The 24,982-nt window shown below is 44.3% G+C and overlaps 1 protein-coding gene across 20 annotated transcripts in view; it reads left to right on the forward strand.

Moving 5' to 3' along the window:
• The window catches only part of myo18ab (myosin XVIIIA b), a 212,181-nt gene that overhangs the window by 144,299 nt on the left and 42,900 nt on the right, over window positions 1-24,982 (forward strand). For all 20 annotated transcript variants that reach the window (XM_061280031.1, XM_061280032.1, XM_061280033.1 and 17 more), the window contains 6 exons: window positions 4,057-4,161; window positions 4,807-4,953; window positions 5,035-5,148; window positions 6,995-7,111; window positions 16,998-17,081; window positions 18,718-18,855. In XM_061280031.1, coding sequence (XP_061136015.1) covers window positions 4,057-4,161; window positions 4,807-4,953; window positions 5,035-5,148; window positions 6,995-7,111; window positions 16,998-17,081; window positions 18,718-18,855 — 705 coding nt within the window. The remainder of the gene's footprint in view (window positions 1-4,056; window positions 4,162-4,806; window positions 4,954-5,034; window positions 5,149-6,994; window positions 7,112-16,997; window positions 17,082-18,717; window positions 18,856-24,982) is intronic.

Consider the following 24,982-nt stretch of genomic DNA (forward strand, 5'->3'; position numbering starts at 1 on the left):
AAATTTAACTAATTTATTGTCCTAAAATCTGGGGTGCGTATTATACATGGGTACAAAAAAAAAATTTAATTTTTTTTTTTTTAATTTTTTTTTTTTTTTTTTTAAAGAAAGTCATGGTACAACAAAACCAACAACAGGACTGACCGACAAAGTCGTGGAACAAAAAGACAGGGTGACAGTACCAAAGACAGGAACAGAATGACAGTAACACATGCAGTGATCCAACGGTGAGCGAGGGGCAGACAGGACTTAAATACAAAACACGTTACATCGATTGAGGTGACACAGGAAGAGAGGGGCGACGCGAACAGAAACTATGGCAACCTAGACACATAGCAAAACTGGGGACGAGACATGACAAATCTCCCCCGAAATAAAACTCACCTTTCTTCTTGTTTGTAGTCAATCGCGCATCGCATTCAGCCATCGTGCCCAACACACTTAGTCAAAAAAAATCCATAATTGACGACACATCGTTTGATGCGATGGTGCAATCCTTGATGGTGTGTTATTGTCAAATATTGTTTGTCTTTAATCTCCATCGCGGACCGGACGTCATACGGAGGCCGCCATTACAGATGCGCAGAACGTATGCGCAAAACACGTCAGCTATATTAAGAGCGAGATATGTTTTCTTCCTATTAGTTTCAATTCACAGTTTAATTAGCAGTTTCAATCAGCAAATAACAAAATGCGTATTACAGGTAATATTTTATTTCACAACACTTTGCCTTGTTCCTTTCGTCTCTGCTGTTCATTTCAAACACGCTCCATACGAGCGCAATGCTCTCGTATCAGACAAGGCTTGCTCGATCACCTGCTCGTTTGCTGTCTGTCACAATGTACCCTACACAAATCCGAAACATTTGTTGCGGCTCCGAGTCACGACGAGGGGCAAGTTTTGGTTTCCATGGGTGTTTTTATTCCTCTTCAACGTCTCTCCCATACAGAGCCGCCTCTTTCCCGTGCGTGCACGGAGCGCGGTGGTGCGTTTACGGGCAGTCGGAGAAATCAACGCCAACAAAAAAAATTACATCCAGCCTAGTTAAGACCATACCAAAGACTATAAAAATGGGACCCATTGCCTCCCTGCGTGTGTGACGATCATTGGGACTTAAAAAAAAAAAAAAACTAATTTTCTTTAAAAATTTTAAAAAATTCATAAAAATTGGGTGCGTATTATACATGGGTACAAGCTTTTTTCCAGCATCAGCATGCCATTCTTAGGGTGCGTACTATACATGGGGGCGCACTATACCCCGAAAAAAACGGTAGTTCTCATAGCAAAAATACCAAGGACACGTGGCAGCTGGGTCTCAGGGTAAAGCCACCGCCGCCCACTTGCTAGCAGTGAAACAAAGGAACAAGGCCCCATGCTCCTGGATGGTCATAAAAGGGTGGTACGCCCACAGAGCGTTGAAAAGATGTTGAAGAGCTGTTGAAGAGCTGTTGAAGAGTGGTTGAAGAGCATGAGAGACAGGAAGTGGCATCAGCTTCATACTTATTGACCCCAGACCCCGCCTCCAGCTCAAGTCGAGGCTCGGAGAGGCATTGTAACCCAATACCAGCCCTTATTCAAATAACTGTAATTTGAACAGAACGGAGTTAAGATGACTCAGTCATATTTTTGGTAATTTACAATTATAATTTGCATATAATAACTATACTAGCTTTGAAATCTACAGTTTTTTTCCGTGTATAATGCGCCCCCATGTATAATCCGCACCCTAAAAATGGCATGTTGATGCTGGAAAAAAGCCTGTACCCATGTATAATACGCACCCAATTTTTTAAAGAAAATTTTTTTTTTTTTTTTTTTTTAAGTTCCAATGATCGTCACACACCCAGGGAGGCAATGGGTCGCATTTTTATAGTCTTTGGTATGGTCTTAACTAGGCTGGATGTATTTTTTTTTTGTTGGCGTTGATTTCTCCAACTGCCCATAAAGGCACCACCGCGATCAGTGCGGACATGTGAAAAAGGCGCGCGGACATGTGAAAAAGGCGCGCGGACATGTGAAAAGGTCGGCTCTGTATGGGAGAGAAGTTGAAGAGGAAAAAAAACACCCTTGGAAACCAAAACTTGCCCCTCGTCGTGACTCGGAGCCGCAACAAATGTTTCAGATTTGTGTAGGGTACATTGTGACAGCAAACGAGCAGGTGATCGAGCAAGCGTCTGATACGAGAGCATTGTGTTCGTATGGAGCGTGTTTGAAGTGAACAGCAGAGACGAAAGGAACAAGGCAAAGTGTTGTGAAATAAAATATTACCTGTAATACGCATTTTGTTATTTGCTGATTGAAACTGCTAATTAAACTGTGAATTGAAACTAATAGGAAGAAAACTGAACTCTCGCTCTTTATATCGCTGACGTGTCTTGTGCATCGGTTCTGCGCATCGGATCCATAGTGCGCATGCGCAGTGATACTGCCTCCGTATGACGTCCGGTCCGCGATGGAGATTAAAAAACAAACAATATTTGACAATAACACACCATCAAGGATTGCACCATCGCATCAAACGATGTGTCATCAATTATGAATTTTACTGACTAAGTGTGTTGGGCAGGATGGCTGAATGCAATGCGCGATTGACAACAAACAAGAAGGAAGGTGATTTCAAGTTTTAATTCGAGGGAGATTTGTCATGTCTCGTCCCCAGTTTTGCTATGTGCAGGGCTCGAAGCTTACTTTTTGCCCAAGTTGCCCTCGGGCAAGTTGGAGAAAATTTTACTTGCCCGAAACAAAATTTTACTTGCCCGAATTTTTTTGGAGTGGATTTTTACTTGCCCGACACATTTTTGCAATAAAAAAGACAACACTATAAGTTTTGCCTTCATATGCCTTCGTATCCGCTAACCGGAAACAAGCTCTGCTGGTGCGCAGGCGCAGAAGAGCCAGGGACGGGTGAGAGAGCATTCATTTAATTACGAAGCGCTTTGCCGTTATCAATGTATTGCAGACTTACACGAGAAACTAACCGCTCCCTAGAAAACAAAATGTCGGACCAGAAGCGGCAGAAGTTGCGAGAAATTATGCACAAAATCGTCTTTTTACAGCTTGAAAACATGGTATTATGGCAGGGCAAGTTCGGGCAAGTGAGGAAAAAATTCTACTTGCCCGTCTGCCATCGCTACTTGCCCCGGGCAATCGGGCAATCGTTAGTTTCGAGCCCTGTATGTGTCTAGGTTGCCATAGTTTCTGTTCGCGTCGCCCCTCCCTTCCTGTGTCACCTCAATCAATGTAACGTGTTTTGGATTTAAGTCCTGTCTGCCCCTCGCTCACCGTTGGATCATTGCATGTGTTACTGTCATGATATCTGTTTGGTTTCTGTTCCTGTCTTTGGTAATGTCACCCTGTCTTTTTGTTCCACGACTTTGTCGGTCAGTCCTGTTGTTGGTTTTGTTGTACCATAATTTCTTAAAAAAAGAAATAAATTGTACCCATGTATAATGCGCACCCCAGATTTTAGGACAATAAATTAGTTAAATTTTGCGCATTATACACGGAAAAAAACGGTAATCAGTGTTCAAGCACTATCACCATGAGTAAATCTGAAGGACATAGCACATTCTAATTCTAAACTATAACTCTTCTTCAAATAGATTAATCTAGAACTGTGCAGAACATAAACAGAAATCAAACACAACATGTAACACGTGCAATATCTCAAAGTTCTTCTTGAAATTATACTGTATATGCATGTGGTTCTTCAATTTTCTTAATGGCTGTTCAGTATGACTTGAGGAATTCCTGCTATCTGATGGCAAAGTCGGGTTGCGCGCTGGAATGTGCGTGCCCAGGTCCTCAAGTCCGGAACTCATGTCAGTTCCTTGAAGAATCATGGGTTGTGTGCAATGGCAACTGGCGATTATCGCTACAGGTCCTTTTTGCTTTTGTGTGGTTGTGTGCGTGCGCTTGCGTGAAAAGTTGTACCATGTTTTTTATGACACTTGATAAAATTGCAAAATTCCAATTTGAACTTACATATTGATGACACAAAACTTGATTTACTTTAGTGTACTGTAAATGTTTTTGTTGTTTTTGTGTTTTGCTAGTTAAAACAAATGGAAGTCCAGCTCGAAGAGGAGTATGACGAGAAGCAGAAGGTTCTCAAAGAGAAAAGAGAGATGGAGTCAAAGTTTCTGTCAGCCCAGGACAAGGTACAAGTGGATGTATGATTATTGGGGTCTCATTAAATGTCCAGTGGTTAAAACTACGTCTTTTAATATTGCACACTGAAATTAAACATTCAAACAAAGCAGTGTTTGTTTTGGAGAGATATGGCTGTTTGTCTCTACTGAACATCTAAATCGGACTATAACTGCAGCTTGGTTTGGTTTTTGGCTTTGACAAGCTTGTTTCCATTCATTCATTTATCTTCTAAATTGCTTATCAATACCATATACATACAAATTTAAAATAAAAGACCTTTGCCCAGCTTAATCATAGGTTCATTGACACCTCTTCGGAACCAGGGTGCTCAGAGGAAGATGTACCTGTAGTTGTCTAATTTTAAACTTGATGGGTGGACAGCCACTCACGAGACTGCAATGTTAGGAGACAAGCAATTCAAAACTTGTCAAAAAATATGTCCCATTAAATTTACTGTAATGACAAAAGAAACATACCATCTGACCGATACAGACAGGCTCGCCAACAGCAGAAATTAATTTTTACATTATACCAGTTCCATATTAATTTGCACTGATGCTATTTAAAAACACACCACAATTTGTGATACAATACAAAGATAAACAATATTGTAACCTTCAATTTTATAAGTCCAGTCTTATTTCCACCCTCAGGTGAGAAGTGGTGACAGTGAGACTGAGAAACGTCTGAGGAAAGACCTAAAGAGGACCAAGACTTTACTGGCGGATGCTCAGATAATGTTAGACCACATAAAGAACAATGCACCCAGCAAGCGCGAGATCGCTCAACTAAAGAACCAGGTAATCTGCTATTCATTTGCAGTAGAACTGAACTTTGTTTGATAAACTGCACCTTCCTATTCTCTTCTATTCTGTGTTTAGCTGGAGGAATCTGAATTCACTTGTGCTGCTGCAGTTAAATCCCGTAAATCCATGGAGGAGGAGATTGAAGACCTGCATGTCCAAATGGAAGATATCTCCAAAACAAAACAGACAGTCAGTATTATTCTTTTTTTGTTCCCTCATCTTTTTAAGTATCTTTACTAAATTTTCCGTCACCACAGTTGACAGTGATAGAATTGTGGTATGTCATTCATCACTGGAAGAAGCAATGCTGTCATGGCATTTGAGATGAATGATTGATTGGTGGTGATCTCGTGGAGGTTGCAGTAAGGCTTTTATATAGCTGCTCCATCTGGACAGCACTCGATAATTCCCTTTTTTAAGTTAGAAATAAGAGGTTAAAAAACTCTTATCATTTCTGTTTTGTGTGTTTACATCGTAAGTGCTCATTGAGCCTGCCGATATGATCGTATCTTAAAATGTTGGGAATTATTCAAATCTCCAGGGATTCCGTTTTTTTAACGGAATGCCTGGAGATTTGAATTGAAAACTTGACTGGCCAAGGTAGCGCAAATACTATACAAAGTAGCTGTCCCACATGAGGTTCGTAGGAACTTCAATCTTCTTATGCTTCTTTGAATTGGTCGTTAGACTGAATAAGAACTTCACTTTGACTTTAACATCAGACGACTTTACGCATCTCCCATGTAAAACAAGGTATCACTGCAAATGTTTACCGGATTTTGTAATAGAACCAAAATTTACACACTACCGTTCAAAAGTTTGGGGTCATTTAGAAATGTCCATATTCTTAAGATAAAATAGCTATTTTTTAATGAGGACAACATTAAACTAATCAGGAATACACTATACAGTGATACCTCTATTGACAAATGCCTATACAGTGGAGCCTTGGTTTTCGACCACAATCCGTTCCAGAAGGCTGTTCGAGAAGTGAATCGTTCGAATTCCGAATCATGTTTTCCCATTACAAATAATGGAAAAGATTTAATCCGACCGAGACAAAAAACGCCTTTTTTAAGCATTTTTTCATTTGCGCATTTTTGTCCGATCGCGCAACTGCAGCGCACCGCCGAACACGCAACTGTAGCGCATCGCCGACCGCGCAACTGCACCGCGCTGGTCGAATTATTGTGACAGAGCCGTCGCTGAAATTTAGAAAATATTTTTAAAGTCCTGGTTTCACTTTCCAAAATTTAAGTGGACCTCAGTGCGCAGGGAGCTTAATTTTGTCCAATCACGCAACTGCAGCGCACTGTCGAACGCGCAACCGTAGCGCGCCGACGACCGCGCAACTGCACCGCGCTGGTCGCATTATTGTGACAGAGCGGTCGCTAAAATTTAGAAAATATTTTTAAAGTCCTAATGGACTTTCCAAAATTTAAGTGGACCTTAGTGCGCAGGGAGCTTAATTTGGTCTGATCGCGCAACCGCAGCGTCTTTGTGTTTTAGGATAGCTTTACTGCTCCCACTTGCTTCCTTTGGAGGCATGATTAGAGTTGATGCAATCCTCAGAGTAATGAGAATGTAATAACGAACGGAGTCAGTTGGCATGCGGGTCCTCTCGGCTCATCTCGCGAGGTTCGACAACCGAATTTCGTCCGCCATCCGAAGCAAAAAAATCTTGAATTTTTTGTTCGAATACCGATTTGTTCGAGAACCAAGACGTTCGAAAACCGAGGCTCCACTGTGCTTATGAACCTTTCGAGCTATATGATGTAATTTCCCAGTTTCCCAGCAAAACTAGGAACCATGTGTGCGCTTCCTGCTTCAACGTCACCCCTGGGCATACAAAAAGTATGTTTAGGTTGTTAATACATGTGAGTTCACTGACTAATGCCCTTGTAATACACAGTCGACACGAGACGGTACAATATGTAAGCATACCACGTTGGTGACGTCTGGCAGAGATGAAGCTTTCACTATTTTCTGACACACTTATAAGTGTATTCTTTTTCTGTTTGTTCTTGCACTCCAGCTGGAAGAACAGCTGAGTCGTCTGCAAAGGGAGAAAAATGACTTGCAGACAAAAATGGAGGAAGACCAGGAAGATTTGAATGAGCTAATGAAGAAGCACAAGGCTGCTGTGGCTCAGGTCTGTTATTTTTGCCTGCATTACAGTCACCATGGTAGAAAGGGTTAGAGTGAGTGAGTGAGTGAGTGAGTGAGTGAGTGAGTGAGTGAGTGAGTGAGTGAGTGAGTGAGTGAGTGAGCGAGCGAGCGAGCGAGCGAGCGAGCGAGCGAGCGTTAGGCAAATTAAATGAAAATATAGTGTATTATTGTTGTCACAATTTGATTATATATATATTGATATATATATGTTATATTATAACTCGATATTATAACTGCAGGAAGTAGCACCTTACCGCGACAAATATTGATATTAGTGCTGTCAGGCGATTAAAAAAAACAATTACCAGATTTGAATTTCATCTTTGATAAAGGTTTCCAAATAAAGATTTTAAATTCTCGGACAATACAACATTGTAATCAGTTTAATACACTAAAAAGACAAGATTTTACATCTACATTTGTATTGGTGAAAGTCAAAAGTCAAAGTCAGCTATATTGTCAATCTCTTCACATGTCAAGACACACAAAGAAACCGAAATTACATTTTCTCTATCCCACGGTGACGAGACATACGTATTACACGATAGACATACAAGTAAACGACACAATATAAAAACAAGAAGGCACAAACAATAAATAATAAGAGTGATGAATAAATAATAAATAAACAGATAACACAATAAATAAGAGGAGCAAAACGGAGCCAGTGTGCATACAGCAGACAGTAAGCACAGCGCAAAAGTACAGGACGCTATGCAGAAAGGGGAAGCGAGTTCAGGATCCTAACAGCCTGGAGTATGAAGCTGTTGTTGAGTCTGGTGGTGCGGGAGCGCAGGCTCCTATACTTCTTCCCAGAGGGCAGAAAATCAAAGAGTGAGCGGGGTGACTCGCATCACTCACAATCGTGGTCGCCTTGCGGGTAAGATGGGAGATGTAAATGTCTTTCAAGGAGGGGAGTGAAGCACCAATAATCTTACCAGCCGTGTTCACTATGCGCTGCAGGGCCTTCGAGTTGTAGTCAGTGCAGCCGCCACCCCAAACAGCAATACAGCTGGAGAGGACGCTCTCAATGGTGCCACGGTAAAATGTAGTCATGACGGCCGGAGGAGCGCTCGCTCGCTTGAGTTTCCGCAGGAAGTACAGGCGGCGCTGGGCCTTCTTCGCCAGTAATGCGGTGTTGGTGGACCAGGAGAGATCCTCACTGATGTGCACCCCCAGGAACCTGGCACTGCTCACTCTCTCCACCACAGCACCGTCGATGGTCAGCGGCAGGTGTTGGGTGTGACCCTTCCGGAAGTCAACAACAATCTCCTTGGTCTTGTCGACGTTCAGCAGGAGGTTGTTGTCTCTGCACCAGGTGGTCAGAAGGTCAACCTCCAGCCTGTATTGAGTCTCGTCTCCTTCGGTGATGAGACCCACCAGAGTCGTGTCGTCAGGAAACTTCACTATGCGGTTGTCGCTGTGGGTTGCAGCCCCCCTTGATAAATGAAATTTAAAAGGTCAAGCATATCAGCAAACTACCGTATTTAGTACAAGTCGTATCAGCCATAAAATGGACAATAAAGAGTAAAAAAACATATACAGTGGAGCCTCGGTTTTCGAACATCCCTGTTCTTGAACAATTCGGTATTCGAACAAAAAATTTGAGATTTTTTTGCTTCGGATGTCTGACGAAATTCGGTTGTCGAACCTCGCAAGATGAGCCGAGAGGACCCACATGCCAAATGACTCCGTTCGTTATTACATTCTCGTTACTCTGAGGATTGCATCAACTCTAATCATGCCTCCAAAGGAAGCATGTGGGAGCAGTAAAGCCATCCTAAAACACAGACGCTCTTAAAGCAATGTGACAGTGAGTGCCCGGCGCGCTGCGGTTGCGCGATCAGACCAAATTAAGCTCCCTGGGCACTGAGGTCCACTTAAATTTTGGAAAGTCCATTAGGACTTTAAAAATATTTTCTAAATTTTAGCAACCGCTCTGTCACAATAATGCGACCAGCGCGGTGCAGTTGTGCGCTATTATTGACACAGAGGATGAATATTCCAAATGATTTAATGATTTGGAGTGACACGGATGATTTGTTAAAATTGTTGTTAATATTACATTTACCGTATTTTTCGGACTAAAAGTCGCTCCAGAGTACAAGTCGCACCAGCCATAAAATGCACAATAAAGAGGAAAAAAACATATATAAGTTCAACCGGAGTTTAAGTCGCATTTTGGGGGAAATTTATTTGACAAAATCCAACACCAAGAACAGACATGAACCACCAACAACAGGCAAAATGATACGGTATGCTAACGTGACATAAACACAAACGAGGACCTGAGAACAGGCCTGATGTAACATTAACAGTTATTCAAATAACTATAACATAAATAACACGTTTATCAAACCATCTGTCACTCCAAATCATTAAATCCATCGATCGAATTCGTCCTCCTTTCTGTAAACAACGCCGCGTGTGCGGCGCGCCGCTGACGTCGGACTTGTCGTCAGTTGCAGTTCAAATTATTCCACAGGCCCATAAAACGATATATATAAAGTATATATCAAATAACTATCATATAAACAACAATATTATCAAACCATCTGTCACTCCAAATCATTAAACCCAACGACCGAATTCTTCGTCTTTTATGTAGACAACGCCGCGTGTGCGCTGCGCTGCTGACGTCGGACTCGTCGTCAGTCAAATTATTCCACAGGCCCAAATAATTATAAACAACAATTTTATCAAACTATCTCTGTAACTCCACGTCATTAACCCATCGATCAAATCCTTCGTCCTTTATGTAAACAACGCCGGTGTGCGCCGCGCCGCTGACGTCGGACTAGTCGTCAGTTGCAGTTCAAAAAACAGTAATCCCTTGCTACATCGCGGTTCGTTTATCGCGGTTTCACTACATCGCGGATTTGTTTTTCAAAATAAAAAAAAAAAACAAGATTCAAAATAAAACTTTTAAATTGAGGAATTATGGCACAAATGTTACCCACTCGTCAGCAGAAGGCTGGGCGTGCCCACACAATTGCGGTGCATACACTTTTTATAATTTTTTTTTTTAATATTAATAAGAGTTCTAAAAACACATTTAAGAGTGTTATAACTTGTTATAGAAAAATCGTTATAATAAAACCGTTCTAAAACCATATTTACAGTATGTAAACTTGTACCTTGTGTCACGGAACAGAGACAGGGCGACCAAGTGCAACACGATCCTTTATTGAAAAAGGGGGAAAGGGGAAGTGGAACGCTGGGCTTGCGGTCTGGCGTGGCTGAGCAGCAGAGCACAGTGCGTAGTCGTAGTCGGAGCAAGGCAGGTTGTCGAGACAGGGGCGATCAGAAGCGTGGTCAAAGGACGAGCAAGTAGTCAAGGCAGGCGGCGATCAAGGCGTGGTCGGTCAGTTTACAGAAGCAGTTGGCAACAGAGATCGTTCAGGGGACAAAAAGGCAGTGGTGTCAAGGGCAGGGTAAGTAGACGAACTGACAACCACTGGCAGAATACACAGAGGTTAAGTAGGGGACCTAACGAGCTGTAGCAGATGCTGGCAATTCCTTGATTGGGGCTTGGCTGGAAGTCAGGTGACGCAGGAACGTGACAGAAGGGACGGCTCCCGACATCCCAAAAACAACCCCGAGCTAGAGCAAGAGGACGGGCGGGAGGGGGGTTACCCAAGACGCGCGTTAACAACAATCCGACAAGTCCGGGTCAGACGAACACGTCGACCAAGCACCGTCAGCAGGTGGCACCACCGCCCAGTCCTCTTCCTCAGCAGTGGCATCGGGAGATGCCGACCTGGGGGCCGGCACGGGAACCAAATGGGTCTCTTCCGGACGACTTCGAGCAGGATGCCGGTCAGATTGCAACGCCTCGCCCGCCGGAGTAGAACCAGGCTGCAGACGTTGCAACGGCAGCCGAGGAGGAGCCTGAGCCACAGGCTGCGGCTGACGATGAGACCGGGCCCGCAGCCGCTTCCTACGGGTTGAAGATGCGGAGGGCCGAAAAGCAATGGCACGGGCTGGAGTTGAAGAGCGGGTCTGGAGCAGGGACTTGCGACAGGTGGTAGGAGGCAAGCAAACCGCTCCCAAACGGATCCCTGCTAGGCGGGTGCCCTTAGCACTCTTCTGGCAAGCTGCCACCCAGTGGCCCTCACCCCCGCAGTACAGGCAAAGCCTATCTCTGAGGCGTCTACTACGCTCTTTTGCAGAGAGAGAGAGGTGCGTCCTATCTCCATCGGTTCCGGCCAGCCGGGCTGGGTGGGAGGAAGAGTAAAGGTGCGCTGGCTTTCGTGGACGGGGTCCCTGGCGGACGACAGGTCAGGCGGGAAAACAGGTGCCCTCCCTGACACCCGAGGTGTCAGGCTGGTGTCACGGCGACGGGGGGGCGGAGTCGCCTTCCTCTTCTCATGTCGCCTTGACTGGATCCGCCGATCTACCCGCGCAGCTAGGTCCATTGCCTCTTCAAGGGTCTGAGGGCGCTCGTAGGACACCATCTCGTCCTTGATATACTCCGCGAGTCCATGCCGCGCCCGTAAGCTGAGTGAGTACAAAATCCACCTTGGCTGGTTCCGTGGCGAACGTAACGGGCTGGAGGTTAAACAAGACGCGGCAGTTTGTCAAAAAGGCCCGGACGTACTTAGGATCGCCGTCGAACCTCTCGAGGTTGCTGAGTCTGGGCTCCGGGACGTCCACGAGCTGCTTGGGCGCCGGGGCAGGACGGGGCGTGGACGTAACGGTGGGCTGATCGGTGGGGCTGAGTGGAACGGTCGTGGACAGGGCTCGTGCAGATTGGGTCGCAGCAGCCAGAGGAGCCAAGTCTTTAAGGGCCTTGAGAGCTTCTACCAGTTCTTGGTGGAGCTGATGGTGCCGCAGGAGCTACTGTTGCTGCTGCCGGACGATCTTTGTTAATGTCGCTATCTCCTCTGTGATCTTGCTAAGGTCCCACTCCGTGTGGGTCAGGCGGTCCAGGGCTGGGGGACCGTGTATTGGTCGCATATTTGGTCAGTTCGTTCTGTCATGGATCAGAGAGTGCTACACGATCCTTTATTGAAAAAGGGGAAAAGGGGAAGTGGAACGCTGGGCTTGCGGTCTGGCGTGGCTGAGCAGCAGAGCACAGTGCGTAGTCGTAGTCGGAGCCAGGCAGGTTGTCGAGACGGGGCGATCAGAAGCGTGGTCAAAGGACGAGCAAGTAGTCGGGGCATGCGGCAATCAAGGCGTGGTCGGTCAGTTTACAGAAGCAGTTGGCATCAGAGATCGTTCAAGGGATAAAAAGGCAGTGGTGTCACGGGCAGGGTAAGTAGACGAACTGACAACCACTGGCAGAATACACAGAGGTTAAGGAGGGGACCTAACGAGCTGTAGCACGTGCTGGCAATTCCTTGATTGCGGCTTGGCTGGAAGTCAGGTGATGCAGGAATGTGACACCTTGTTATTAAAATTGTTATAATAATAAAAGCTGTTCTAAAATGATATTTACAGTATGTGTTAAGAATTCTCCATGTTATTTGTGTTATTCAGCCGTTCTTTGATTTGAGGTAGGGGGCTTTATTTTGAAGGCCGTTTTCAGATGATACCATTTCAAATCATTAAATCTCCTGACTCCAGAAGTCAGTGAATGGAACTCATTGTCAGTGAGGCTCCAATTATTCCACAGCCATAGTGCGCCCTCATGCGGTTTAAAGTGAAAATAACATGTGAAGTGATCAACTATACTAGTAAGTAAGTAATGTGTTAATGATTAAGTAAAGATTTGTCAATAATTTCACGTATAAGTCGCCCCGCACCCAAACTATGAAAAAAAACGCGATTTATAGTCCGAGAAATATGGTAATTAGGCCAGATGCATTATTAAAAAAAAACATTGAAATTAAATATAAAGCTGACTCAATACAGTAATTCAAAATTCAAAGATCTCCTACACCCCCATGACCAGGGAGTAATTCAGTGTTGAACTGCCACTGCTGAAATGTAATATTTTTGGTAGATTAGGATAAACGGTTCAGAAAGTGAATAAATGAATGAATCATTTTAATCATCCATTAAATAACAAAGTGGAATAAGTTGATTTTAACAATTTTCAACAATAAGTGTTGTTAAAATGAACCGTTGGGCACAGCCATGATAGCCTTCTGACTCTCTCGATAATGTCCACACACTGCATTGGCCACAAATTGAATTTCCCGATGCAAGGCCATTCCGCAATTCAAAGTCAAAGTCTGCTTTATTGTGTGTGTGTTCATGTGTGCTCAAAAGTCAAGTCAAAGTCTGCTTTATTGTTGATCTCTTCACGTGTCAAGACACACAAAGAAACCGAAATTACGTTTCCTCTATCCCACGGTGACGAGACATAGTACACGAGACATACAAGTAAACGACACAAAATAAAAACAAGAAGGCACAAACAATAAATAATAAGAGTGATGAATAAATAATAAATAAACAAATTACACAATAAATAAGAGGAGCAAAACGGAGCAAGTGTGCATACAGCAGACAGTAAGCATAGCGCAAAAGTACAGGACGCTACGCAGAAAGGGGGAGAGAGTTCAGGATCCTAACAGCCTGGAGTATGAAGCTGTTGTAGTCAGTGTAGCTACCACCCCAAACAGTGATGGGTGCGACCATTCCGGAAGTCAACAAGATTCTCCTTGGTCTCTTCGACGTTCAGCAGGAGGTTGTTGTCCCTGCACCACGTGGTCAGAAGGTCAACCTCCAACCTGTATTGAGTCTCGTCTCCCTTGGTGATGAGACCCACCAGAGTCGTGTCATCAGCAAACTTCACTATGCGGTTGTCGCTGTAGGTTGCAGTGCAGTCATGCGTCAGCAGGGTGAAGAGTAGCGGACTGAGCACGCAGCCTTGGGGGGCCCCTTTGCTCAGCGTGATGCTGGCGGAGATTTTGTCGCCACGTACCACCTGTGCCCTCTGACAGAGGAAGTCCAGTAGCCAGTTGCAGAGGTAGGTACTGAGGCCCAGCTTGTCGAGTTTGCAGATGAGACGTTGTGGCACAATGGAGTTGAAGGCAGAACTGAAGTCCACAAACAGCAATCTCACATACGAGTCCCTTCTCTCCAGGTGGATGAGGGCCGAGTGGAGGGCAGAGCAGATGGCATCCTCAGAGGACTGTTTGGCTCGGTACGCAAACTGGAAGGGGTCTATGGTGGGGGGGAGAACGGATCAGATGTGCTCCATGACAAGCCGCTCAAAGCACTTCATGATGATAGGCGTAAGTGCCACGGGGCGGTAGTCATTGAAGCAGGACGGAGCAGGTTTCTTCGGCACAGGTACGATGGTGGCAGCCTTGAAACACGACGGGACAATGGCCTGCTGAAGGGAAATGTTAAAGATGTCCGTGAAGACACTCGTCAGCTCCCCAGCGCAGTACTTCAGCGCTCGACCCGGGATGTTGTCAGGGCCCGCCACCTCACGGATGTTGATAGCGGCAAGCGCCCTCCTCACGCTGTCGGCAGAGAGGCACAGGGGCTGCTTGTGTGAAGGGGGAGTGGCCTTCAGCGGGCAAGTGCTGTTCTGAGCGTCGAAGCGAGCAAAGAAGCGGTTAAGATTATTGAGCAGACGGACGTCGCCTTCACAGCTCTGCGGCGCGGGCTTGTAGTCCGTGATGGTCTGAATGCTGCCAAAGGCTCCGTGCGTCCCTGCTGTCCCTGAAGTGGGCGGTAATTTTGCAAGAGAACGCCCTCTTCGCTTCCTTGATGCCCCGGGACAGGTCGGCCCTCGCAGTCCTCAAGCCAGCCTCATCCCCCGCTCTAAAGACTTTGTCCCTGGTCCTCAGCAGCCTGAAGACAGCCCCTGTCAGCCATGGCTTCCGGTTTGCCCGAGTGACGATGGATTTTGAGTGAGTCACATCATCAATGCACTTCGTGATGTAGGAGGAAACAGAGTCAGTATACTCCTCAATGTCTGTCCGATCGTCTCAAATGGCAGCCCGCCTAAACATGTCCCAGTCAGTAGTGCCAAAGCAGTCACGAAGCGCATCAGAGGCACCCTCAGGCCACACCCGTACCCGCTTGCGAACCGGTCTGGATGCTCTCACCATTTGTCTGTATGCGGGCTAAAGCATAACAGTGATATGGTCAGAAAGTCCAAGATGGGGGAGGGGGGCGGCTTTGAAAGCTCCTTTATGCGAAGAGTAGACCAGGTCCACGAAGCTGTCGCCACGTGTTGGATAATTAACATGCTGGTGAAGCCTCGGAAAAATAGACTTCAGGTTAGCATGATTAAAATCCCCAGCGAAGATGGTGAAACTGTCAGGGTGCGCTGTCTGTTGTTCACTGACAGCCTGGTACAGTTCACTAAGAGCCGCGATCCTGTCGCCTTCGATGTTGGAAGGCGGGATGTATCTAGCATATCCATCCATCCATTTTCCGAACCGCTTAGTCCCGGCAGTGGGGTCGCGGCAGTGCTGGAGCCTATCCCAGCTGTCACCGGGCAGTAGGCGGGGGACACCCTGAACCGGTTGCCAGCCAATCGCAGGGCACACAGAGACAAACAACCATATGCACTCGCACTCACACCTAGGGACAATTTGGAGTCTTCAATCGGCCTACCAAGCATGTTTTTGGGATGTGGGAGGAAACCGGAGTGCCCGGAGAAAACCCACGCGGGCCCGGGGAGAACATGCAAACTCCACACAGGGAGGGCCGGAGGTGGAATCGAACCCGCACCCTCCTAACTGTGAGGCGGACATGCTACCCAGTGCCCCACCGAGCCGCCCCAGTGCGCCACCGAGCCGCCCCAGTGCGCCACCGAACCGCCTAGCATAATCGAGGTAAATTCCCTTGGCAGGTAAAAAGGACGGCACTTAATGATCACAAACTCCGCCAGTGGCGAGCAGTGCTTGCATACCACTACAGAGTCCCGGCACCATTCGTCACGTCATGTAGACGCATATTCCACCCCCTCGAGATTTTCCCCCTTGTACAATGGCCCGGTGACGTCAGCCTTGTCGTTATTCCACAGATCTAGTATATAACTATATTGTAGCGTTAACAAAGTACAAGGAAAGACGTGGGTTTTGTAAACGGCTCTTTATTTAACAAAACAAGAGTTCAACGAGCAAACAACTACTGAACTGTAACGATAAAAACATATACAAGTTGCTACACGAAATGAAATATGTCAAATAACTATAACATAAATAGTTCACCGCCACACGGCCCCAAGCATCGGCGTCGACTTCCAGGCGTGTGGCGGTGTGGACTTCCATCCCCGGAGGTGGCACTTCCAGCCACGGAGGTGGAAGAGAGCTCCATAGAATAGGACCGGGCGTGCGTTAAAGCCATGTCCGAGCTCCATCCACCGTCCCCGGACAGCCACTCGGCCGAGCGCCGACCCCCGACTTCCATCCACGGAGGTGAAAGAGAGCTCCGTAGAGTAGGACCGGGCGTGCGTAAAAGCCATAATAGTTTTTCAAACTTTCTGTGTCATTCTAAATCATTAAATCCTTCAAACTCTTCGCCCTCCGTGTCACTTACAAACAAAGCCGCTAATGATGCTAGTAGTACGTGGGGCCCTTCGTCATCTTCGTCATCCCGTGATCGAATCTTTGTCCTTTATGTAAACAACCGCCGCGCTGCGCTGCGCTGCTGACGTCACTTGAAATTCAAATTACAGTAATCCCTTGCTACATCGCGGTTCGTTTATCGCGGTATCACTTTTTATTTTTTTTTATTTTGAAAATGTATGAATAAATTTACATATAAGTCGCTCCTCAGTATAAGTCGCCCACCCACCCAAACTATGAAAAACAAAACGCAATTTATAGTCCGAAAAATAGAGTATTTTAAAATGTTTTCTCCAGACTAGTAGTAGGGTCCTCGTGTTCTAACAATAACTTATTATATAGTTTTGTTAACCCTTTTAAAATCATACTCTGTTTTTGTGGTTTCAGTCTGCCCAGAACTTGGCTCAGATCAGTGACCTTCAAGCACAGTTGGAAGAGGCCCTCAAAGAGAAGCAGGAAGTGCATGAGACGGTATGTGCAATATTTTTCTGCTTCAGGTATAGCATTGACTTTCAAAGAGATTGCCAGAATACGTAGAACGTAATTTCAGTGGAAAGACGTTAAACCAAATATTTCTTCCTGAACGCCTCACTTAATTGTTAGTGAACAGAAATCAAACAAATAGGTTAATAGATTGATGTGTTAGTTCAAATGTTTTCTGGATAAACTGTATCCTGGACATTACATTTGTGCATTGATTTGCAAATTTAATTTGTTCCCTAATTATGCCCATAACACTTTATATCTCAAATCAACTCTACCTGTTATAATGAATAAAAATCCATTACAAGAAAAACTTTTTATTATTTTTTTATTAAAATAATAAATAGGCTAATGTTACGAAAACAAGTCAAAGGTCTACACACACACTGAAGTGCATTCCTGTGTTGTGCCTTCTGTAGTATTATTTTATTATACGTGTTCCTTAAGGTGCTTTGTTCCAGCTACAGCGGTTGTGAAAGTGCGGTATCAATAAAGATGTATTGTTTATATACATGTATTGTAAATCTCAGAAGACTTGATAGTTCAAGCACTCACAAATCAAGGTTATGCAGTACAAGCATGTGAATGGACCGATTGACCGCATAGCAGTATATTGTTTTTCCAGTCCATTCTGTTGGCATTTTTTTGTTAATAGTCATTTCTGTTCTACTTCCATTCGAGCCTAAGAGTACAAAAAATACAATACAAATTTATTTCTAAAGCACATTTTAGAACAACTGCAGCTGAAACAAAGCACTTCACATACAGCAATGGGACTACCACAAAGACAGTGAAAACAGTAAATTGAAACACTATAATTTTTTTATATTAATATACAATAGCATAACAGTAACATAGAAGAATAAAAATGGGTCTTGAAACAAGTTCTCAAGGGGAAGTCATTCCAGAGGGAAGGACCAGCAAAGAAAAGGCTCAATCCCCTCTGACACTCTGCTTAGTCCTTGACACTTCCAGTAGCGTCTGTTCTGCAGACCTGAGGCACCGTGCAGGTGGCTAAGCTCAGAGATACATAAAGATGGAGTGAGGTTAATTAACAATTGGGGTTATGTGATTCCTCCAGTTAGGAGCATTTTGGAGTAACAGGAGATGCTTGAGGGGGTGACTAGTGATGCCAAAATAAAGCACATTCTAGTAGTCTAACCAAGATGTAATGAAGACATGGATTACTGTTTCTAAATGCTATTGGGAAATGAAGGTCTTTACCTTAGTCAGCTGCCCAAGATGGAAGAAGCTGGATTTAACAACAGCAATAATTTGGCGGCCCAATTTAAATTCACTGTCCAATTTAAAACTCAAGTTAGAGACTGTTGGTTTTAGATAGGACGCCCACGTCAACAGGTTGGCATGTACACAGAAAACCATGAATTATATTTTCTTTTCATTGAAATTTAGGAAATCCAGTGACTATCTAACTTTTGTTATCAAACCTGTGAGTAGACCAATCATCAACCGTGCAATATTTCTATATATAATGTCTTGCTTAGCCAAAGAATGAGATTCATGGAGAACCCCTTGTTGAGTCGTTAATTAAAAAGTGTGCATATTAGTGAGTTAATGAAAAGAAGTTGTGAGAGTTGTAATCAACATGGTTATGTTGCTGTAGATGCAAGCCCTCCAGAGTCAACTGGACTTCCAAGAGCAGTCCATGGTGGAGAAATCCCTCGTGAGCCGACAGGAGGCCAAGAGTCGTGAATTTGAAACTAAGCTGGAGTTTGAGAAGACCCAGGTCAAACGCTTAGAGGTGAGTGCAAAAGACAAGTGGAGTTGTGTTTGTGGTGCTATTGGAGGTAGTGAAGAGGTTACACAGTATCTTCTTGGAATGGGAAACATGCTATTAACCTGGTAGCATGACAAAAGAAACTTGGTCATGGACATACAGTATACTATAAATACCAATATATGAATGTATCTCCAATTGATTTAAACTCAAACATTGTTGGATATTTTCCCTGTTTTACCTTTATCTTGCGTCAATCTCTTACTTTTATTTTGTGCCTGACACAAAAAGCATAATTGGGAAACGGTCATCATACTCACACTTGTTTTCTTCATACGCTGACAGGCTGAGTGTTCGAAGGGAAGAAAAATATGTTTGGATGCTGAACTTGATTTATTTAACCCTTTTTCCATACCAATATGATTTCTAAAAAAAATACCGTATTTTTCGAACTAAAAGTCGCTCCGGAGTACAAGTCGCCATAAAATGCAACCAGCCATAAAATGCACAATAAAGAGAAAGAAATTTATATGTCACAGCGGAGTTTAAGTCGCATTTTGGGGGAAATTTGACACAATCCAACACCAAGAACACACATGAACCAGCAACAAGAGGCTAAACAATACGGTATGCTAACGTGAAATAAACACAAACGAGGAGCTGAGAACGGGGCCGCTGAAACATTAACAGTTATTCAAATAACTATAACATAAATAACACGTTTATCAAAGCATCTGTGCCACTCCAAATCGTTAAATCCATCGATTGAATTCGTCCTCCTTTCTGTAAACAACGCTGACGTCGGACTCATCGTCAGTTGCAGTTCAAATGATTCCACAGGCCCATATAATGATATATAAAGTATATATCAAATAACGATCATATAAACAAAGATTTTATCAAACCATCTGTCACTCCAAATCATTAAATCCAACGATCAAATTCCTCGTCCTTTATGTAAACAACGCTGCGTGTGCGCCGCGCCGCTGATGTCGGACTCGTCATCAGTTGCAGTTCAAAGTATTCCACAGGCCCATATAATTCTCCACGTCATTAAATCCATTGATCGAATCCTTCATCCTTTATGTAAACAACGCCGCGTGTGCGCCGCGCCGCTGATGTCGGACTAGTCGTCAGTTGCAGTTCAAATTACGGTAGTCCCTTGCTGCATCGCAGTTCGTTCATCGCGGTTTACACCACCTGTTAGGATGGGTTTGGAGTCTGTTAAGTTAAAGTTAACAAGTGCTAGGCTAGGCTTCCAGCATGCACATAGCTCCTTGTGTAGATTAGAGCGTCACGGTTTGAATAGTGCTACAGTACACGCGAACACACTTTCTACTGAGGTAGTATACAAATCCAATCACTCCACCCCGACCGGTATCGCTGATGAAACGGTGCCTGTTTCAGATAATATTACATGTGTACCAAATATTTACTATCAAATTCTCACGGTCGTATCATCCCACCGCGCTAATAAACACTTGAGAGGTGATGTCAGGCCTAGAGAAGACAATCTTACTCGCATTTCGTTTAAAAATCATTCGATAGATACAAACCCTGATCGACCGATTACACTTAAACTCGGTTTTGTGAATATTAGATCCCTTCATACGAAAGCAGTTCTCGTTAATGACCTCATCACGGAACATAATCTAAACGTTTTTGGTCTTTGAACTGCTGCCGCTTAATGAGGCCTCACCTCCAAATTTTGTGAGCTCTCATGTGGCGCGTCCTCAAACAAAGGGTGGGGGTGTTGCCCTCATCTCAAATTCCGATCTTAGATTTAGGCCTCGTTCAATTAACTTATTTAAAACATTTGAAGTTCTCACTGTCCGATCCACAACTTTACCGTCATTTTATCTTGCTGTTATTTACCGTCCACCCGGGGCTTACTCTGGCTTCCTGGATGAATTGTCAGAATTGGTGGCTGATCTAGTGACAAATGCGGATAGTATAATAATCATGGGCGATTTCAATATTCACATGAATTTACCGTCAGAGCCACTTACTTTGGCGTTTCAGACTTGAATTTATACGTTTGGTTTTACACAAGCTGTACAGGCAGCAACGCATAAGAATGGAAATACCTTAGATCTGGTATTATCCCGAGGACTGGCAACCTCAAATACAACAGTACTGCCATACACGACTGTTTTGTCTGATCATTACTTAATAAAATTTAAAATTTTAGTTTAGTAATCAGAATTATAGCAGCCGTAATATTAACTCCATGACTGCAACTGCGCTATCTGAGTTACTGTCGCCGGCAACTGCCATATTTTCCGCAGATAGTATCAGCTCTATTGATAATCTTACAAATGAATTCAATGCGACATTGTTAAAGGCCATCGACTCTGTGGCGCCGCTATGTCTGAAAACCCGCCGTAGATTGCCTACTCCGTGGTTCACAGATGAAACACGTACGCTTAAGCAATTATGTAGAAAGCATGAGCACAGGTGGCATTTAACCAAACTTGAGATTTGCCATCAGGCATGACGTGACAGCCTCCTGAAATATAAAGATGCGCTTATCATAGCAAAAACTCGTTATTTTTCTAAGTCATTAATCTAAAACAAAACCTATCCTAAATACCTATTTGATACAGTGGCAAAGCTAACACTTCGCCGGCCGACTCCCGATAGCTCCTTCTACTCAGCTGACGAGTTTATGAAATTTTTCGCTCGAAAGATTAAATCCATTAGGGATGAGACCAAGATCACCATTCCAATCGCTCAGTTGAGCCCGCCGATTAACCGCGCTGACGATCATGCAATAACCCTCTCAAATTGTAAAAGCGTGTCCCTTGAAAGGCTTACACAATTGATTAGTGCGGCTAAACAAACAACATGTTTACTCGACCCGCTTCCAGCCAAACTATTTAAAGAATTATTTCAAATTTTAGGACCGTCCATCTTAAATATAATTAATCTGTCTGTCTACTCTGGGATAGTGCCAACAGCCTTTAAAACCGCTATCATTAAACCGTTACTTATGCGACCAAATCTTGACCCGGACTGTCTCAGTAATTATAGGCCAGTTTCAAACCTCCCATTCATAGCAAAACTTTTTGAAAAAGTAGTAGCGCAGCAGCTTATTGATTACAAGGTCGCCAATAATCTATATGAATCTTTTCAGTCTGGTTTTAGAGCTAATCATTCCACTAAGACAGCACTTGCTAAAGTGACTAATGATCTCCTCATAGCTATGGATTCAAACATTTCATCGGTATTGTTCGATCTTACTGCTGCCTTCGACACTGTAGACTTCGATATTTTATTAGAGCGTCTTAAAAGTTGTGTTGGTATTTCAGGGTCAGCACTAGGCTGGTTCTATTCCTATCTATCAGACAGGACGCACCGAGTGGTCCGTGGCAATATGTCCTCTGAGCTCTAGAATGTTACCTGTGGTGTCCCACAGGGATCGGTACTCGGACCAATTCTATTTGATATTTATATGATTCCGCTTGGGGACATAATGCGTAAACATAATATTAGTTTTCAATGTTATGCGGATGAAACCCAATTATATATGCCGTTATCGATGACAGATCCACGGGACTGTTGTAATCTTGAGGCGTGCCTTGCGGAGATCAAGCAATGGATGTCTCTCAACTTCGTCTTAACCTAGATAAAACTGAGATGTTGATAATTGGTCCAACTCGTTATCAACACTTATTTAAGGAAACCACTATAACTATAGATAACCATACTATCACTCAGAGCGATATTTTAACTAATCTCTGGGTAATATTTAACCAAACGCTCTCCTTTCAAAAGCATATTAAGAATATATCCAGAATTACGTTTTTTCACCTACGTAATATTGCTAAGATTCGTCCGATCCTCTCGACCGGCGATGCGGAAACTACATATTATACATGCGTTCATCACGTCGCGCCTGGACTACTGTAATGGATTATTCTCTGGTCTTCCTAAATCCAGCATCAAAAGTCTACAGTTAGTACAAAATGCTCCTGCAAGGCTGCTCTCACGGACAAGAAAATTTGATCACATTACCCCAATATTAGCCAACTTACATTGGCTCCCGGTCCATTTAAGATGTGACTTCAATAATAATTCATTCAATTTATATTGCGCTTTTCAATGACCCAAAGACGCTTTACAGGGAACAAAATGGGGGGGGGGGGGGACAATAGGATATAGTTAATAACAGGACATCTGTCAGCAGTGCGAAGGAGATGGATGGAGGAGCAGGAGGGGCGGGAGCGGAGGTTGTTGAAGTTGGCAGTACGGGAGGTGGGGGTGACGGGGGGTTGGTAGTCCAAAAAGAGGAAGTCGGGGAAGTGCCGGTCCAGATGTAGCGACGACGGCGTAGGATCCCAGCCTCGTGTGGAAGCAGCAGTGGACCAGGTGGTGATGCCGGTCGACCGCGACTGCACCCGCTCGAAAGGCAGGCCCCAACGCACCACGGCGGCACACAGCAGAGCCACGGTTGGCGATCCCGCAGGGAGTGGAGCCCGTCGCCCGAGAACGCCGGACAGAAGGCCAGAGAGCCAGGCCAGAGCTGCCGTCGAGTCCACAGCAGGGGGCCACAGGCTCAGAGGCAGGAGGGTCCGGTGGTGGTTTTGGCCAGTTTGCTGTTGGCTAGCTGGCTAACGTAGCTGGTAGTCCGAGGGAGAGGAAACAGATAGGTGAGAGTGGAGCTGCGGGAATGCAAAGTGGACGGAAGACAAACGGGTGCACTGAAAACGGGAAAACGAAAAACAAGTAACGGACACGGTCCGGGACAGAAGCGGCAGTCAACAAATCTGGCGCCAGCGTGCTCTAACCCGGAAGACAACAGACGGTGGGGGAGGAGTTGTAGGTAGGTAGGTAGACTTCAAGGTTCTTCTATTAACCTATAAATCATTGCATGGCTTAGCGCCTTCATATTTTGTCGACCTAGTTGTTCCTTATGTTCCGTCTCGTAACCTTCGTTCGGAAAACGCTAGTCTTTTAGTGACACCGAGGTGAAGGTGGTTCGAGAAGCGAGTCGGTCGAATTCTGAATCTATTTTTCCCATTACAAATAATAGAATGAAAAAATGCTTAAAATAGGCTTTTTTTTTTTTTGTCTTGAAACGGATTAAATTTGTTTTTTTCATTTGCGCATATTCATCCGATCGCGCAACTGCAGCGCACCGCCGAACGCGCATCCGTAGCGCGTCGCCCACCGCGCAACTGCACCACGCTGGTCGCATTATTGTGACAGAGCCGTCGCTGAAATTTAGAAAATGTTTTTAAAGTCCTGATGTACTTTCCAAAATTTAAGTGAACCTAAGTGCGCAGGGAGCTTAATTTTGTCCGATCGCACAACTGCAGCCCACTGCGGAACGCGCAACAGTAGTGCCGCTATTTGAGCTAATTTTAGAACAGTCCTGCGGGCGACCTGGTGCCCGTGGGCACTGTGTTGGTGACCCCTGGTCCAGAGCATTTTCTAATCGCGCTCCAGAGCTTGAATAATTGTCAATTGTTTGTCCATGTGAAGCCCCTTGAGACTGATTGTGATTTAGGGCTATACAAATAAACTTGACTTGACTTGACTTTCACTACATCCCGGATTTGTTTTTCCAAATTAAAAAAAAAAAGATTCAAAATAAAACCTTTAAATGAAGGAATTATGGCACAAATGTTGCCCACTCATTTAAAAACACATTTAAAAGTGGTATAACTTGTTATAGAAAAATCATTATAATAAAAAGAGTTCTAAAAACATTTACAGTATGTACACTTGTACCTTGTTATTAAAACTGTCATAAAAATAAAAGCTGGTCTAAAAAGTCAAAGTCAAAGTGCTTTATTGTCAATCCCTTCATATGTCAAGACACACAAAGAAACCAAAATTCCGTTTCCTCTATCCCACGGTGACGAGACATAGTACACGATAGACATACAAGTAGACGACACAAAATAAAAACAAGAAGGCACAAACAATAAATAATAAATAAATAATATGAGTGATGAATAAATAATAAACAAATAACACAATAAATAAGAGGAGCAAAACTGAGCCAGTGTGCATACAGCAGACAGAAGCATAGCGCAAAGTACAGGACGCTACGCAGAAAGGGGGAGAGAGTTCAGGATCCCAACAGCCTGGAGTATGAAGCTGTTGGTGAGTCTGGTGGTGCGGGAGTGCAGGCTCCTGAGTG

Source organism: Syngnathus typhle, linkage group LG6, assembly GCF_033458585.1.
Source record: "Syngnathus typhle isolate RoL2023-S1 ecotype Sweden linkage group LG6, RoL_Styp_1.0, whole genome shotgun sequence".
In the NCBI taxonomy this organism is placed as follows: domain Eukaryota; kingdom Metazoa; phylum Chordata; class Actinopteri; order Syngnathiformes; family Syngnathidae; genus Syngnathus; species Syngnathus typhle.